At 35.1% G+C, this 17,186-nt stretch overlaps 1 protein-coding gene and 1 pseudogene across 1 annotated transcript; one reads left to right on the top strand and one right to left on the bottom strand.

The window, feature by feature from the left end:
• Positions 1 to 1,921: 1,921 nt before the first annotated feature.
• LOC115963830 lies at positions 1,922 to 9,120 on the bottom strand. The gene is made up of 12 exons (XM_031083016.1): positions 8,648 to 9,120; positions 8,315 to 8,392; positions 7,434 to 7,677; positions 6,949 to 7,137; positions 6,560 to 6,601; positions 6,195 to 6,401; positions 5,450 to 5,835; positions 5,063 to 5,242; positions 4,797 to 4,889; positions 4,590 to 4,697; positions 3,812 to 4,105; positions 1,922 to 2,061 (listed from the first exon to the last, which is right to left on the bottom strand). The coding sequence occupies exons 1-12, from the start codon at positions 9,110 to 9,112 to the stop codon at positions 2,035 to 2,037; spliced, it is 2,313 nt and encodes a 770-aa protein (XP_030938876.1). The 5' UTR covers positions 9,113 to 9,120; the 3' UTR covers positions 1,922 to 2,034.
• Positions 9,121 to 12,950: 3,830 nt separating this feature from the next.
• On the top strand, positions 12,951 to 14,920 carry LOC115963823 (annotated as a pseudogene).
• The last annotated feature ends 2,266 nt before the right edge of the window (positions 14,921 to 17,186 follow it).

Below are 17,186 nucleotides of genomic sequence, written 5' to 3'. Positions count from 1 at the left end.
TCTGTGACCGCTGTCTGTCTTTAGGTTAGGGTTAGCTTAGTGATTTCATTTATTTTTATAAAGCCTTTAGTGAGAATCTGTGGGTTTGTCATTTGGCGCTGCGCTGCTCTGTTGGTTTTTTTTTTGGTGAGAATCTGTGGCCTGTGGGTTTGTTTGTAATCTGTTGGGCACTTGGGCTTGCCGTGGGCTTGCCTCTGTACAATTTTTTTTTGGGCTTTTTTTTTTGAAAGTAGAATAATTTTTTTTTTTTTTTTTTTTAATTTGAGGGTATTCCTCATTTTGTGGCTGAGGGTGTTCCTAGTATAGAACAAATACAATTTTTTTTTTATTGTATATAATTTTTTTTTTTTTTTCAGGTCAGGGTGTTCCTGGGAACACCCTGACCTGTACGTGGCGTCGCCACTGGCTAGACTCTCAATTCTACTTAATTTATATGAGTGATGGTAGAGATACTAAAATTTTTACTATATTAAATTTACAAACCGATGATGTGTTACTAGTCATTAAAAGGTAATTCATATATTTATTTAATTATTTTTTGAAGTGACACCGATCACAGTGCTTGTTTGACATGTTTTCCTCTTTATATCTATCCACCAAAAGATTTGTTTCATCCACCAAAAGATTTGTTTCAACCCATTTATCAAGTAGAATGGCATTTTCATTCTCAATCCTTCTTAACCTCTTTTGGAATATTTTAGCTTGATTTTGTCAATTCTCTAAAAATATATAAACTCATTCCATACTAAAAAATTAATATTTGGCCCGCACACATAATTAATAAACTCCATACACATGAACTAAGTGTCAATTAGTTGAGTTTTATAACTCAACTAATTGACACTTTCTAGTGTTTCAAATGTAAACATTTGGCGTTTAAACCTCCGCTCCTCTTATAACTATCCAATTATCAAAAAAGAAGAGAAAAAAAAAAAAAAAACCCTATGTTTATGACATTTACATTAAACCCTAAATCATAAAGGGATATAAACTTATTCCATACTAAAAAAATAATATTTGGCCTGCACGCATAATTAATAAACTCCATACACATGAACTAAGTGTCAATTAGTTGAGTTTTATAACTCAACTAATTGACACTTTCTAGTGTTTCAAATGGAAACATCTGGGGTTTAAACCTCGACTCCTATCCAATTATAAAAAAAAAAAAGAGGAAAAAAAAAAACCCTATGTTTATGACATTTACATTAAACCCTAACTCACAAAGGGATATAAACTTATTCCATACCAAAAAAAATCAATATTTGGCCTGCACGCATAATTAATAAACCCCATACACATGAACTAAGATGCATCAAGCCCAAAAACCAATAACTAATCACAAAGTTGGGGAAAGGCTGTTGAAGAATACCTAAGATAATGTTTCTTCTTAGATTATTTGAAGAACTAATGTTGCTAATAACATTAGGAATAGAATTTTGTGTTGAAATTGGAGAGTGGTTGTGTCTTAGTAAGCATAAAAAACTTAAGAAAAAAGAAAAAACATAGGAAAAAGAAACTAAAAAAATGTACACCCCTTTATATTTTTTATTTTTTCCCAAATAATATCGTGCTTCTTAAATTTTCATATATTTTAGTAAAACTATTTAGACATGATGTTGCTTAAATATTTTTCAACAAGGGTTGGAATTGCTAAAAATAGTTGTCTGATTAAAAATATTTTGCTATATAAAAAAAAAAGAAAAAAGAAAAAAAAGAAGAAGAAGGTAAAACGAAAAAAAAAAAAATTAAATACTGTCATGACAATCGTAAATATCTGAGAAAAGATATCCTTTCAAAGGAGACTTGAATAAAATTAAAGGCTACTATATATAAAAATTCGAATGAATTATCTGTGCAGCATTGACAGTTATGAAGTTTATATATGGACCTTATTCATTACATTATGATCATAATCTTAAAAGAAAACCATATTAATGAAACTTGTTTACAACTCAAGCATTATTATCAACAAAATCCAGTAAGTTCCAATCGATTCAATAAGACAGTTCTTGCTAAATGGCTCCATTTGTTTCAACCATCACTGCCATTCTGTTCATCCTGCAAACAGAATGAGAATGTAAAAGAAACTGAATTAGGATCTGTACAGTAAAGATTTTGGTTAGTGGCATAACCGCACAAGTGAATAACTAGCAAAGCTAACGTATAATGAAACAGGTTAGTAGACGACCAAGTCACATCTTTAATTGCTTCAAAACATAAACAATGTTAGACAGTTAACCATCTTTCATGAAATTGATACACTGGGATGCACGGACGCGGCATCCAGCCCAGCGCACCCGCGTCCGACGTGGCGGGACGCGGCGACGCGGGAGGGACACCGCAGACCGCGCGTCCGTGCCGCGTCGTGCCGCGTCGTGCCGCGTCCCGCCATGTGGCAGCCCCGAATCGGGCCGACGCGGCCCAAATCGGGCCGACTCGGTCAATATCGGCCGTATCGGCCATATCGGTCAATATCGGCCGGCGACCGATACGGCCGGAATCGGCCGAAACAGGCCGAAATCGGCAGTGAAAATCGTCGAAGAGGCCGAAATTCTGACCTCAGATGCGTTTCTTGCCTTATTCTTTCTTTGTTTTGTGAATCAAGTATATTAATGTGTTTTTTAAGAATATTTTAATAGTAAAAATATATAGAAAATATAAATAAAAATATTTTTAATAATTTTTTAATCGCCGAGTCCCGCCGCACCCGCACCCTACTTTTTCAAAAATTGCCGAGTCCCGCATCCGCACCCGCACCCGCACCCGAGTCCCGAAACGCACCCGTGCTTCATAGTTGATACATCAAACCACTAAGAATACTTGAGCAAAAATGCAAGAAACAAGTATGAAGCTTTAAAAAAAATAATGTCCCTATACACTACCCATCATTAAGTCAACAATCAGCAAATCGGTACAGATTTACAGGCATGAGAGGCCACATTTCAGAATGTATAGATTGATTCATTCCTCACAGTGTCACAGGGGCAGTTTGATGCATTTAAAGGCCTAAGGCGAAAATTGGTTATCTTGTTTTATATATAAAATTACTATTAATCAACATGAATCACGTAGAATTTTTTTTTTTAAAAAAAAAGTTTATAAACACAAAAAAATTGACAAAACTTTTTACATTTGTTGATGTGGCAGATTAATAGTAGTGAGTAAAAGAGTGATGTCAGTGATGAATTTAGTTGAAAACTAGTAAAAGTTTGCTAACTTGACTATTGTGAAAAATGTTGTGAATTTTTTTGTGAATTGCTTTCTTTCTTTTCTTTTTTCTTTTAGAAGTGTTACTTTCGTAATATTTTTCATGACAAATCTTAGGTGTTAAGTTGCTTCTTGTTTTCTAGTTGAACCTATCGCTAAAATTATTTTTTTGCTGTCAATAACAACCTTTAACAATATGCTATTAAAATTTTTTGTGAAAATATTGTAAAAAATGTTGTGGACATAGCATTTTTTTATCCTTTTCATTTGTTTTTCATTTGATAAGAAAATATTATTTTATTTATTGGTTAATATTTTGGTTTAATTAATACTATGGTTAAAATTTAGGGGCCTTTTTTTCACATGGGGCCTTAGGCGGCCGCATCAATGGCTTATACCATTGAGCCGGCCCTGCAGTGTCACAAAATTGAACTAGAAGTCTAGAACACATTTTCAGAATGTACAGACTACAGATTGATTCGTTCTTCAAGTTCTTAAAGTCATATTTAATGAACTTGTACAATAAATCTCATTTACTAACACAAATGCATTCACTAATATTCAAAATCAGAGTCTTAACATCCAAAGTATGTCATCTTACTTGCTTCTTGAGGAATCTTTCCATGTATGATGTCATCTTAGTTATCTGTGCTTCCATGCAAGTGTATCTTTGCTCCATGGCCTCCATTTTCTCCACCATCTTACTCATCTCTGCAGTAGCTATCATCTTGGCCTCTGTAATGCTAGATGTTGAGCCCAATACATCAGAGGGTTTTGCTACCAAGCCATATGTGCGCACGTATCCAGGTTTTTCTTGTCCCATGACTTTAAAGAAGATATCATCACGGTCATTTGAGGTCTTTGGTTGCTGAGATGCTAGTTCACGGAGCTTTGACTAGCATGGAGAAGATATAAGAATTCAGATTATAAATTACCTTGAAAATTACACTTGGGAAAATATACAAAACCCCCATGTGTCATTCAATTAACGGTTTACTCAATAAACAATACCACATGAGGCTAAGTGTTACACTCAAAACTTCAGGGGTTCCATGTTTTATGAAAACCACTAAGGGGTTTTGTGTAATTTTCCCATTACACTTGAATCACCAGTGATTTGGATATTGTGCCTTTTGACTAACTGGATTTATAAAATGTTCACTTTGCCTGCTATTGTTAAGCCTGATATGTTCTCTCTCATCCTATTTCTTGTTGCTTGGAGAGTGATGAGACCTCTTAACACACAGCAATTTTAACAAAATGCATAACATAATGAAGCACAAGCAGGCAGAATAACACTCAGAGATAGAAAAGTCAAACTCGTGCCAAAACTTAGATTGGTAAAATACAAGTTACTTTAAAAAGTAAATAAAACATACAATTTTGGCTGCTGCTTCCTCATTAACAGGTTTCCCATCTTTATGTGTGTGGGTTAATATATAAACCTCATCCCTAGTTGGCTCCTCCCCATTTGGCCTCTTCTTCCTCTGCCCTCACATAGAGAACAAGTTATAGCACATTATGGATGAATGTAAAAAAATACGGACCACACAGCACCAATAAAAATTTACAAAAATATAAGTTACCTCCTCCTCACGTAACCTCGCATAGCTCTTACTCCCTAAAGTATGCATTTCCTTCATCTTTGCGCGGCAAGCCTTATTTATAGCAGTTCGCACCTACAAAGTTTGATCTATAAATTATCACATTTCCAATTTCATCTGGAAAGTAGAGTAAAAGATTAATTGAATGTTTAACTCATGTCTCAAAATGTGAATGTCAGTCTTGGGCCAAGCATTTAGACCACCAAAAAAAAAAAAAAAAAAAACTTTGGCCAGCATGTAGAATATACCTTTTCCCTTTCAGAGTTCCAGTGGGATATGAGGATCGGCCATTGATGCGGAAGGACCCTCCTATCACGGTGCCTTAGTTGCTCATGTTTAGCCTTTACTTTGGACTTAAAGCACCTCCATTTTGTTGCAAGAGACTTCATGACCCAACTTTTCCCCTTCGGATCAATGTTGAACCTTGACTATAGCACAAAAGGAAAGCATTCAATTACATAACACAGCAAAATGAACTTTTATATGCCTGAGCTATCTTATAAGTTGGATACTCTTTTTGAGATGGTTTTGGACTAATGCTTATTGGTGAAACATAGGTACATTTCCTTCTGAAAACCTAAGGAATTGTATGTAAGTTTCAGTTACTTAAAAAAGAAAAAACTTTTTGGTAGTACCTGGACGATCTGCCACATAATCTCTTTGGCTGCATCCGGTACAGCCCTCCAGCTGACATAAGTAAGGGGTGCAATGTAGCCATTCCGTGCTATGGTACCCATGAAACTGCTGAGCTTGGCAGCCTCACGGCCAATGGGCTGCCCAAATCTGTTGATAGAAACATCTATTCGCTCACCATCAAACAAGTCCCACAAGAAGCGGCATCTTGAAGGGCCTCGACACCTTTTTTTCCTAGGCTTGCACACTGACTTGCATGGTTGGTTGTTGTGGCATTCTGGGACCTCCTGAATCTGCTGCTGTGGACCAGGATTGTTGATCACAGGACCTGATGGACAACTTGACTTATAATTACTGCACCCCATGACAGAGTTTGTAGGTGATTGTCCTACATAAAATAGTAGGGAAATATCAATTTTAGCTACAAAATAAACTCCTATATAATGAGAACCAGGTCCTCATTGTTTACATATATTCAAGTCTGTCTTAAATCCTGGTTGTATAAACTAGCAGACATTATAAGTAACATAACCAAGTGGAAATGAAAACAAGATACCTATAATGCTGTTTGGAAAATTTTAATTAGATGCTTCATAGATCAACTTGCTCCTTGGACAGATAAATAAGAAGATAAAGATAAAATAGTACTAAAATAAGAAACTATAATGAATAAGTTTATACAACATAAATATTAGTATGTTAAATACTAAACAGATAGCAAGTTAAAGGATTTATCATCTGGCATACCTGCAGTGCCAGCCTGAGGATGGGAGGGCTGGGCTTGGCTAGTCATCTGCTGCGGCTGCTGTAAATGATATGACTGGTTGAAACTTAGTATGGGCTGCTGTGGCTTAGGCTGGCTGTGTTTGTTGATCATTGGAACCACTGGACGATTCAGCATGTAATTTTTTCTCCTTAAGCCATGATCCCTATGAGGTGGTAAGTGAGATTGTCCTACAAAGGATAAAAAGCCAATCAATAAAAATTTCAAAATAGATATCTTGATATTGAAATTGGAGACGAACACATAATCCAAATGTATGACTGAAAAGTTATATATAATTTATATTCAACTGGCATTGAAGAGGATTTATATTTGACATGTAACTCACCTGCACTATCATTTGTATAGCCTGCATGAGGTGGTGAGTTTGCTTCAAGAGTGAAAAAAAGACCAATCAATAACAGTTACAACTGAAATACGTATATAATGTCAATAAGAATATCACAATGTCACAGTCAAAACAGTTTCTTTCATAAAGCAACTGACAAAAACAAGATAGATGAGTATGTGGTTACGATAATGGTTACCATGGCCCAAATTGAGGGCCTGTGTCAGCAAAAGTATAACGAATATGCAGATTGATACTGACATAGGAGTTGTAATATCAATTTTGAAGAGATAAAGCATTAATCTATATATAATTAATAACATATTACATAGATTGAAAGCTTAAAGAAACAATCATCCCTGATATGAAGAATTAAGTGCATCGCATACCTATGCTACCAATATCACTGCCAGCCTGTGGTTGGCTAATGATTTGTTTCAGCATCTGTGAGAGACATGGTTCGTTTTTGATCAATTGGGGCTGGGACTGGTTGGGTTCGCCAATCATGTGGCCCTCCGGATACTTAGCCACATATTTTTTGCGCCTTGTGTCATACCGCATAGGAGGTAGTGAATGTCCTACCAAAGAATGGAACCCAATACCATTGACAGATACAAAATAGATATCTAAATAATGGAATACTCATGATTCATATACATGTTTCAAAATTCAAGGTGATCCTTTATGTATCAACAATCACACACACACAACACTTAAGATTATAATTTTTTACAAAGAAATCAACTAAGATGTGAACTTCTAAAAATTAGTATAGTCAAAAGAATCAAATGCATTAATGAGAACTAGCAAAAACTGGTAAAGTCAAGTGAAAAGTGTACATAAATGAGAAATAGCATAAACATGAAACTCTTACCATTGGTCTTTTGAGTTGGTTCACAGTACAAATTAGCTGCTATCCAGTGCGTCATGAATTTCTTCTTCACACTTGTCATAAGTTCCAAAACATAATCACCCTTGTAATTATGCTTGCACCAATGTCTCCAAATGAGTTGTACATCCTTATATACATCCTCAGAATTCAAATACTTCATACCATTTTGAAGATTGCTGTATATTGTTCCAAAATCCATTGGTGTATCTATGACATTGACGTAATCCTGGTTCCAACCACCAAACCAAAAAAAGAAGAATAGGAAATAAGGATTAGGACATGAAAACATATGGTACTTGATAAAATAATTTCTAAGTTACTGTATACGATACTTTATGACTTCAGGCAGCATAATGAAATTTTAAAAACCATGAGATTTAGTTAAGAATATACTCTTTTCTTCCAATTACATGATAGTTACAAAAAGACTCTTTCTTTTTAATACATGACAGTTACAAAAGGCTGACAAAGGGAGATGGGATAACAAGCTACACACAGAACTTGTAGATCTTTAAGAAGGGAATAAACAAACAAATGCGTTGCCCTCATATGTTATTGAATCAAACTTTAGAAGAAATAATCCACTTCAAATTCATCAAAGATGAATAGCTAGTGATGAGTGATTAAAAATCAACAAGAGCTCCTATTTTCTTGGCTACATTATATCTTTGGCACCAGAGTTCAAAGATAGATGCATATTCCGGTGTAAGGCCTAATTAACCTCTATATCTTACAATACAAAGAGATGAATAATTTAATTGTCTATCCTGGAATTTCCTCCTTACTTAAGGGCAGACTGAAGCATTGTTCCTTAGCACCATCTATGCCTGCCAAATAATATACTTACAAAACGTGTCACTTACAGATGTTCCCAAAGCAGCCGGATCCGCTGGAACATTGAAAGGTTTAGCCTCGTCCATTTTCATAACCTTGATAATCACCTAGAATTAAACAATTGGAAACAACAAGAACAAAGTCTAACTAAGCATATCAAAAAAATAAAAATTTAGAAATAGCAACCATAGGCTTTGTTAGGTTATCATTCTACAAAAAATTTCTATCTTTTCAAGAAAAAATTTTCTTTTTCTAAAATTATTTACATGAAAAGCAACAAATCTTTCAATCAAACTACTAATCAAATATACTACCTAATAAAATTTTTAAACAGAAACGCATTACAAAAATTTCCAACATACCATTAAGGCAGCACATAATTCTTGCTCATTATATCGAGGATCCTCATGGATCGACTTTCTCTCTTTTTTGTATCCACTTGAAGATACCATGCCCCTTGAAGACTTAGGCTGCGAGTAATAACTTTTCCTTGACAATTTCACCCTCTTTAGCTTCCCTTTACTAGGCCAATTAACCAATTTCTGCACTGCCCTCTCCATTGACTCATCCGATGACTCATAACTACTATATTCAGAACTCATATCTTCAGAGCTACATGACCAATTGCTGTGGCTCCCAGTTGAATAATTAGAGGAAAATGCACCACCATCCATTTCAGTGTCAAATTCTTCATCACCTCTGCCATCACAATCCTTATCAAATTCATCATTATCTTCAGGATTTTCATCATCAAATTTCTCAAATGCTTCTTTGTTCTCGGCAACAACAGAGGGCCTTTTTGACTTGGTACCGTTCTTTCTAACCATACGCCTGCGTTTCATGTTCTATCCGCAAAGATGCTTCACATACAAATATTAGTTAGGCCCCACCCACATACCCAAAAAAAGGAAGAAAGAAAAAAGAGCTTAATTTACTGAACTAGAAGCAAAAGTTTATGAGCTTTCACAAGCAACAAAAAATGAGCTTTAGAATTCTGCACTACAGATAGGCAAAAAAAAAAAAAAAAACTTCATGAGCTTTCATAAGCAACAAAAAATCAAGTGCAGTAACCATAAACAAAAGAAGTTGAAAATTGAGCTTTGAATATATTACTGAATAAAATGTATCCCTATGTCACATTTCAACTTCTTTAGAGCCGATTCAATCACCATATAATGCTACAAGCAAAAAAATATTTACAACTTTTTTGACATCTTGTTGAAATGGCAAATTATGACTAATGCAACATCACTTAATTTCATGTGATTGACACTACTAACTTTTATAGTTACTAATTACAATCAGACACCTCAATAGTTCTAAAAGCTAAAAAAATTTGTGAAACTTAATTTCTTGTGATTGACACTACTAACTTTTATAGTTATTAATTACAATCAATCACCTCAATAATTCTAAAAGCTAAAAAAATTTGTGAAACTTTGTGTCATTAAATTAATAAATAGACAAAAGATCATACCTAATGCACAAAACTCTCAACTTAGAGACCTTGGTGGTGCAAATACATGAAATTGGAAGAGGTGCTTAATTGGAAAGTTTGAGGTCTTGGGGGGGGTATTTAAGGTTTTGAAATGTGAAGAGACAGACATGCGAATGGTCCGATGATGATGATTGATGAGCATGATAATTAGTACAGAGCTGGTAAAATGGCTTCTTCGTTAACCGTGCGGTAGAGGTGCATGTATATGTGATGTGATTTCATGTCGTGTCTTCAACTTCTTGCATGTCACTCTCTCTTCAACTTCCATTTGTAGAGCTGTTTGTCTTCCCGCCAATCACCATGGTTTTGCTACTACAAAGCTGATAACCCATGGTGTCACATACTGACATGTGACGTGCTATTATTGAATGTCACAAACTTTAAAGTGCATAATAGTTTTAAAATTAATATATTTTCTAAATCACAAATTTATTTATTCACTTAATAAAAACTTTAAAAAAATCATCATCATCATCATATATATATATATATATATATAGGGGTGATAGGCCCGGAAGTACGTAACTGTAAAGTATATCGGGCCAGGGGTCCAATCTAAGGACATTAAGTAGTTCGAAGATGGGTAAACACCATTATAAGAGTCCATATTGGTAAGTGAATAGCTGAAGTCTGATCATGATCAACTAAGAAGACGGTCCGAGAACGAATACTTCCTTGGCTGAGTAAGGCCGAGGTCAGAAGGTATGGTTTGACACTAGGAGCAACGTCCCGGACGATTCCACTAATGTGGATAAATATCCAAAAGGAACAGGACAAAAGGAGGCCATGGAATATCTCAAAGGAAAGCTGCTACCACCGCATTAAATGCTCTGTAGCTAACTCTCTGACCGCATTAATGTGGAAGTGATACTTGAACAGTGGTTTTCAGCCTTACAGTTTCTACACAAAGACTTCAAGAAGGTGCTGATGGGACAAGTATCAATACCAACCACTTGGCCTGCCCGTGGAGAGAAAAGATGAAGGGGGAAAAGAGTATAAAAGAGGAAAGAGGCAACGAGAGAAGGGGATCGAGAAATTAAGAGAAAAAGACTGTAGGAATCAGGAATTGCATTTGTAACCAAACTTGAGAGAAATATATAAGAACTAATTTCCTTGGACTGTGCCGAGGACGATTTTTTTCATTGTAAACTTGTCTATCTTCATTCTCTTGTCATTTGAATCCATTTTAGTGGTTGTCTGATTCATTAAAGTCCAGTTTTCCAACCCACTCTCTATAAATTCATTGTTTTGGACTTTTTGGGCCTAAGTCTATCTATCTTTTGGGCTAAGGACTCAAATCGGGTCCTTACAATATATATATACACTCCAGATGCAAAAATGCTTCTTTTTTTTTTTGTTATGAGATTTTAGAAATTGATGTGTGTTGATTTGAAAAATAGAAAATAACTATATTTTAATTTTTTTATTTTTAGTAAAAATCATAGTAAACTTTATTTATCCAACATCATGTTATACAATGAAAAAGAAAAAAGAGAGACATTCTTCTAATCAAACAATGATTGTCTCATTATATTTTGCAACACTAACAAGAGCTAAAGTAACACACTTTTATTGTAAAGAAACACTAACAAATGATATATCAACAAAAAATCTCACAAATAATTTCAAAGGTATTTCATTTTAAGATAATTGAGCCACACAACAAGTTTAAATATAATTGTTTAAGTAAAATATTTAAAAGTATATAATTTGTGAAATACAATATAGAATATTATTTCAGTTTTACAGCCAAACATATAAATAGGTATAATTTATTTACACTAATATAGATTTCTATTCTTAATGTAATTTTCATTTATTATACCAACTGTGGCCTAAGTGTTGTGTAGTGGGTGTGCCTTTGGTATAATTTATTTTTAAATTTAAATATCAGCCGATTGAATATACTTAGAAAGGTTTAAGTGAAGTAATTAGTTAGAATTTGGAGCATTCATGTTAGTTTCTTCAAATTTTTAATTAAACTAATTAGAGAAACTCCATTTTTTTTTTAATTTAGCTATTTTTGTTTTTTATAGTTATACATCAGCTTCAATACTACATCACTATTTCAATTAAATATATTTTTTATCCACATTTTTAACCCTAAAATACACCGCCACTCATCTCAACCACACCACAACTCATCACAACCACACATACTCAGCTGAGTTTTTTTTTTTTTTTTTTTTTTTTTTAATTAGAAAAAAAAAGGGTAGAGGGAGGCAACCAGTGTGAGTTTCCTACCTGTGTGTGACCATAGTAGCACCATATTTGCTCCTAGGTAAGACCCCATACTCTCGGTCTATATGAGAAACTCACTAATGTTTTAGGTCCACTGTTTGGGATGGAAATGGGATATAAGGAGTACAAACACATAACTAATTATTTGAAGCTTGAACCCAAATTCTGAGACTTTTTGACCTAGTATTTTACCAACTAGGTCACCTGAATGTTGGTATTCAGCTGAGTTTTATAGTGTGTTTGGAAACGCTGGAAGAGAAAGGAAGAAAAGAGAAATGATAGGAAATGTTGTCCTTTCCTCTGTTTGGTTAGCATGGTAGATAACAATAAGGCATAAACTCATTCCCGAGCCCACATATTTGCAATCTGCCCAATTTGGGCAAATTTGAAAGGAGAATGGTTTTTAAAAAACTGGAACCCACATAAATAATATAATATGATATAAAATTACATATTTGTCCATAATTTTATACATCTTTCACATTTATATGGACATAAAAGTATTAAAAAAAAAAAACATAATTTTCTTTTCATTTCTTTCCTTATTGCAAACCAAACAAAAGAATTCGGTTCTTTTCTTTCTCTGTTCCTTTCTATTATTCATTTACTTTCTCTTCTCTTCCCTCCTTTGTATCCAAACAAAACATCAGAATTAGGGTTTGTTTGGAGGTGAAATAAGGTGGATGGAAAACTTTGGAGAGAAAATAGGAGAGAAAACTTTTTTGGAGTGTGTTTGGTTGGGTAAGAATGAAGGAAAATAAATGATGGGACTTAGGTATTTTCTCCTCTGACCTATCAAAATGTTTTCTCTCCAAAATGAAGAGAAAATTGAGCAAGAATAAATTTTTTTTTTTATTGACAAAAATGCCCATACATGTGCACGTACTTCTTCAAGTTGCCTTTATTATTATTATTATTTTCTTGACTAAAAGAATTGATGAGGTGTATCAGGTTAATTTGCTTCTCGATAACTTGCCTGCAATTCAGTATACCTCGAAGGAGGATTATTATGTTTTGCGGTGGATGGGGTATCCGGTCGGGTTAATATTCAGGATGTGTACTATATATATAACCATTTGAAGTTTAAAGTGCTTGTTCATAAGTATGAGGAGACAAACGTGGCGGGTGTAATGGGGACCGGTGATGCAGCTGAGGTGATCCCAAATGTTGCCAAAAGGGATTCGGGTCCGCCTGGATACATGGTTGTTGGGTTCGAGGTTGTGCCTTGTAGTGTAATGATTAATGCTGATTCAGTGAACAAGTTGAAACCGTATGATAAGTTCCCAAATAAATTGAAATGTGATCCAAACACCGTGTCAACTGTCAATGCCGATCAAGCAAGGACAGCCGATTGTCTTTACCTACGAGGTTGAATTTGAGGAGAGTGACATCAAGTGGCCATCACGATGGGATGCTTATTTGAAGATGGAGGGAGCGAAAGTCCATTGGTTCTCTCGATTTTGAATTCCCTAATGGTGATCACATTCCTTGCTGGTATTGTGCTAGTCATCTTCTTGAGGACTGTTAGGCGGGATCTGACCCGTTATGAGGAACTTGACAAGGAGGCACAAGCACAGATGAATGGGGGAATTATCTGGGTGGAAGCTTGTTGTGGGGGATGTATTCCGTGCCTCCCTTTTGTGTATCATGGTTGGAGATGGGGTTCAGATTCTTGGAATGGATATTGTTTGCAGCTCTTGGATTCATGTCACCGGCTTCACGTGGAACACTAATTACAGGAATGCTTTTTATCTATATGATACTTGGTATTGCAGCTGGTTATGTCGCTGTTCGTCTCTGGAGGACTATTGGCTGTGGTGATTCCAAAGGATGGGCTTCGGTCTCATGGAAGGCTGCTTGTTTCTTCCCTGGTATAGCCTTTTTGATCCTCACCACTTTGAATTTCCTTTTGTGGGGAAGTCACAGCACAGGGGCCATTCCATTCTCTCTGTTTGTTATTCTGCTTCTGCTCTGGTTCTGCAACTCTGTTCCCCTGACCTTAATTGGTGGATACTTTGGGGCATATTGAATACCCTGTTAGAACCAACCAGATTCCTCGTGAAATCCCAGCTCAGAAATACCCATCCTGGCTGCTTGTTCTTGGTGTTGGTACCCTTTTCATTGAGCTATTCTTGATCATGTCTAGCATTTGAATGGGCCGTGTATACTATGTCTTTGGATTCCTCTTTATTTTTATGATCCTTCTTGTGGTGGTGTGTGCTGAAGTGTCGTTGGTTCTAACATATATGCATCTCTGTGTGGAGGACTGGAAATGGTAGTTGAAGTCATTCTTTGCTTCTGGTTCTGTCGCCATATACGTCTTCTTGTACTCCATAAACTATCTTGTATTTGATCTAAAGAGTTTGAGTGGACCTGTCTCTGCCACTCTTTACTTGGGGTATTCGCTCTTCATGGTTGTAGCAATCATGCTGGCAACTGGCACAGATGGGTTCCTTTCATCATTCTGGTTTGTGCATTACTTGTTCTCCTCCGTGAAGCTGGACTAAAGAACTTTTTCCCGCTCCAAAGATTGGCACTTTGAAGAGCATTGGTGGCAGCCGTTTAAGGGACAAAGAACGAAACTTGCAAAGTATATGTTTACTTTTCTAAAGTTTATTTTGCTAGGGAACTTAGAAAATGTAATAACAATAATTCGTCCAGTTTTGCTTAATTCTTTAATAGATGGATATCATGACATATGATAGTTTGCTCGCAAATTTAATTTGCATTCTGGCGGATGGAGGCATGTCTAGTTGATGGTAGTTGGCATGGGATCTTTAGTTTGTAACTTCTTGACTATTCAGTTCTGTTTGTTTTGAAATACTAAAGGCAAAGATTATATGCTGTTTATTTCCTGACTGTCTTTGAACAATCTTGACTTGTTTTGTATTGCTTATGCCTCTGCTTCATTGTATGAGTTTGCATATGGTTTAGTAATCTTTCTATTTGCTGCATTTCAGTTAGAATTCTTACTTTCCATACTATTCAAATAATGAAATTAGTTCTTCTCAAAAAAAGAAAAAGAAAAAAGAAATTAGTTTATGACAGCCTATGTCACACACTTCATTGAGTTTAGCACGATCTATAGCTGCACAATACACCCCTCATGTTTGCCACACTCCCTGTCAGCGTGGTGCTTTAGGCTTAGATATTACCTTGATCCAATTCTTGAACTGGAGATGTACCGAGTGTTGCGTTTCAGCTTGATGGCATAATAGCATGTCTGATGTCTAAAGCATCAAATGAGTGTTGCGTTTCAGTTTGATGTCTAAAGCATCAAACGATTGGATTTGTATAGAAACCTCGTGTATTCCACGTTCCTATATTATTAAAGTGTGTAATGCTGTTGAAATGACCATACCCTTTTTTCAAATCTTTGGACTCTAATTTTACCACTTAGAACCTTTCTTTACATATGAATTTGATTTAGAGTCCTAGAAATATCTGTTATATTCTTTCTTCTTGAAGCCCATATTCTTTTTGAATGTTCATATTTTACCCTTTGATCTGTAGGGGGGGTTTCCCCCAATCCAATATCCTTTAATCAATTTGATATTGAGAGCTACCCACCCTTGGTGGATGGGGGTGCCTTTTAACCCAAGGATGAGGGCAAGCTGAGATGGACTCCCTATACACACTAGAGCCACAAGACCCTATTGTCATTTGGGACAGACCAACAGCCACCTCTCCCACCTAGCCTGGTCCATCATACATTCAACTACTTTAATGCCCCAACTTGGTTACAAGCTTACGTTACTAAGCTCGACTTCATATTTTACCCTGGTTTGTCAATTCCTTTCAATTATATGCACATTAATATATGAAGATATAAAACAATAACAAATGATAAACACATATACTCTCTCAAGTTTGGTCTTTGGTGTAGCAATAAGTTTTCATACGTACACAAATTGATAACATTTTTAACAAGTTGCGGAGGTTTCTTGCCACTGACTGCACTTTTATATTGGTCTGTAACTTATGTCACATTTATAGTGGCAATGGTAATACATCTGCGAAAGTTTAAAAACTTGTTAATGAAGAAGTGAAATCTTGTGTGCGTTTGAAACTTATTGCTGACAACTGCCAATAATTAAATGCTACCTTGTCTACCTACTTTTCACCAAACAGATTGCCTTCTCTACTGGTAAGCCACCCCAGCAGCACACAAAGGAATCATTTGGTTGAAAAATAATAACAATTTCTGAAACTTTATATGAAAGCTGCTACACTTTAAAAAAGTGAGTTCAACTCACAGTATTTGGGTTCAATCACGATTTCCAATAGACCCATGGTATGTTAGCTCAGTGTTGTGTTTGAGTCCCATGATTTTAGATCCTGAATGGATTCAAATCACGTCACTAAAAGTACCACATTTTTTCATAAAAATTTTAGAAAGTATTTTTAATTTTTTTGTAAAATTAAAATATAATTTTAAAATTTCAACCATACCACTCATTTTAATCTTATCAATTTACCTCTGTCGCTCTTTCATATACCAAGATCTAAATCCAAGTAAACTCCAACTGAGAATCTAAACAAGTTGTAAGAAGACTTGCCTAGAAAACATAATCCATAAACTTTCTTCCAGATATGGTGCTCCTTTCCCCTTTCATCACGACTGAGCTTGTCGAGGTGATGGGATAAGTGTTTTTTTTTCTTTAATCTTCATCATTAATCCATATCTGTTTTCAATTGGATTTTAGATAGTGGACTTTAATTGATTCTCAAAAACAAGAGAGTGGACTTTAATTCTTATAGTCTAAATAGTGCGAGGCAAATGTGAGAGAGTAATTTATTGGTTCTATTAGGATTGTCTCTATACATAGAATTACCTTTTATTTAATTTAAGAATATATTGTAGCAAGATCTTTTCGAATGAGGATTTTGTAGTCTTTATTATAAGTATTCTTTATAAAATTTTAATTTATAAATTATTTATGCTATGATGCTAGCAATATACTGTGCAAACATTAGTTAATTAATAAACAAATAAAAAGTAAATACTGATATCATTGAAATTGTTCCAAATATGAAAATAAAAACACCTAAACTCTGCCAATCATGTGATGAAATAATGTATTCATATGGTGAGCTACAATGCTACACAACAGAAGAGGGAACGGGGCACTCAGGATTCGACCCACCCAACGTCCTCGTTA

This window comes from Quercus lobata, chromosome 2, assembly GCF_001633185.2.
Source record: "Quercus lobata isolate SW786 chromosome 2, ValleyOak3.0 Primary Assembly, whole genome shotgun sequence".
Lineage (NCBI taxonomy): Eukaryota > Viridiplantae > Streptophyta > Magnoliopsida > Fagales > Fagaceae > Quercus > Quercus lobata.
This window is presented reverse-complemented; position numbering and strand designations above follow the sequence as displayed.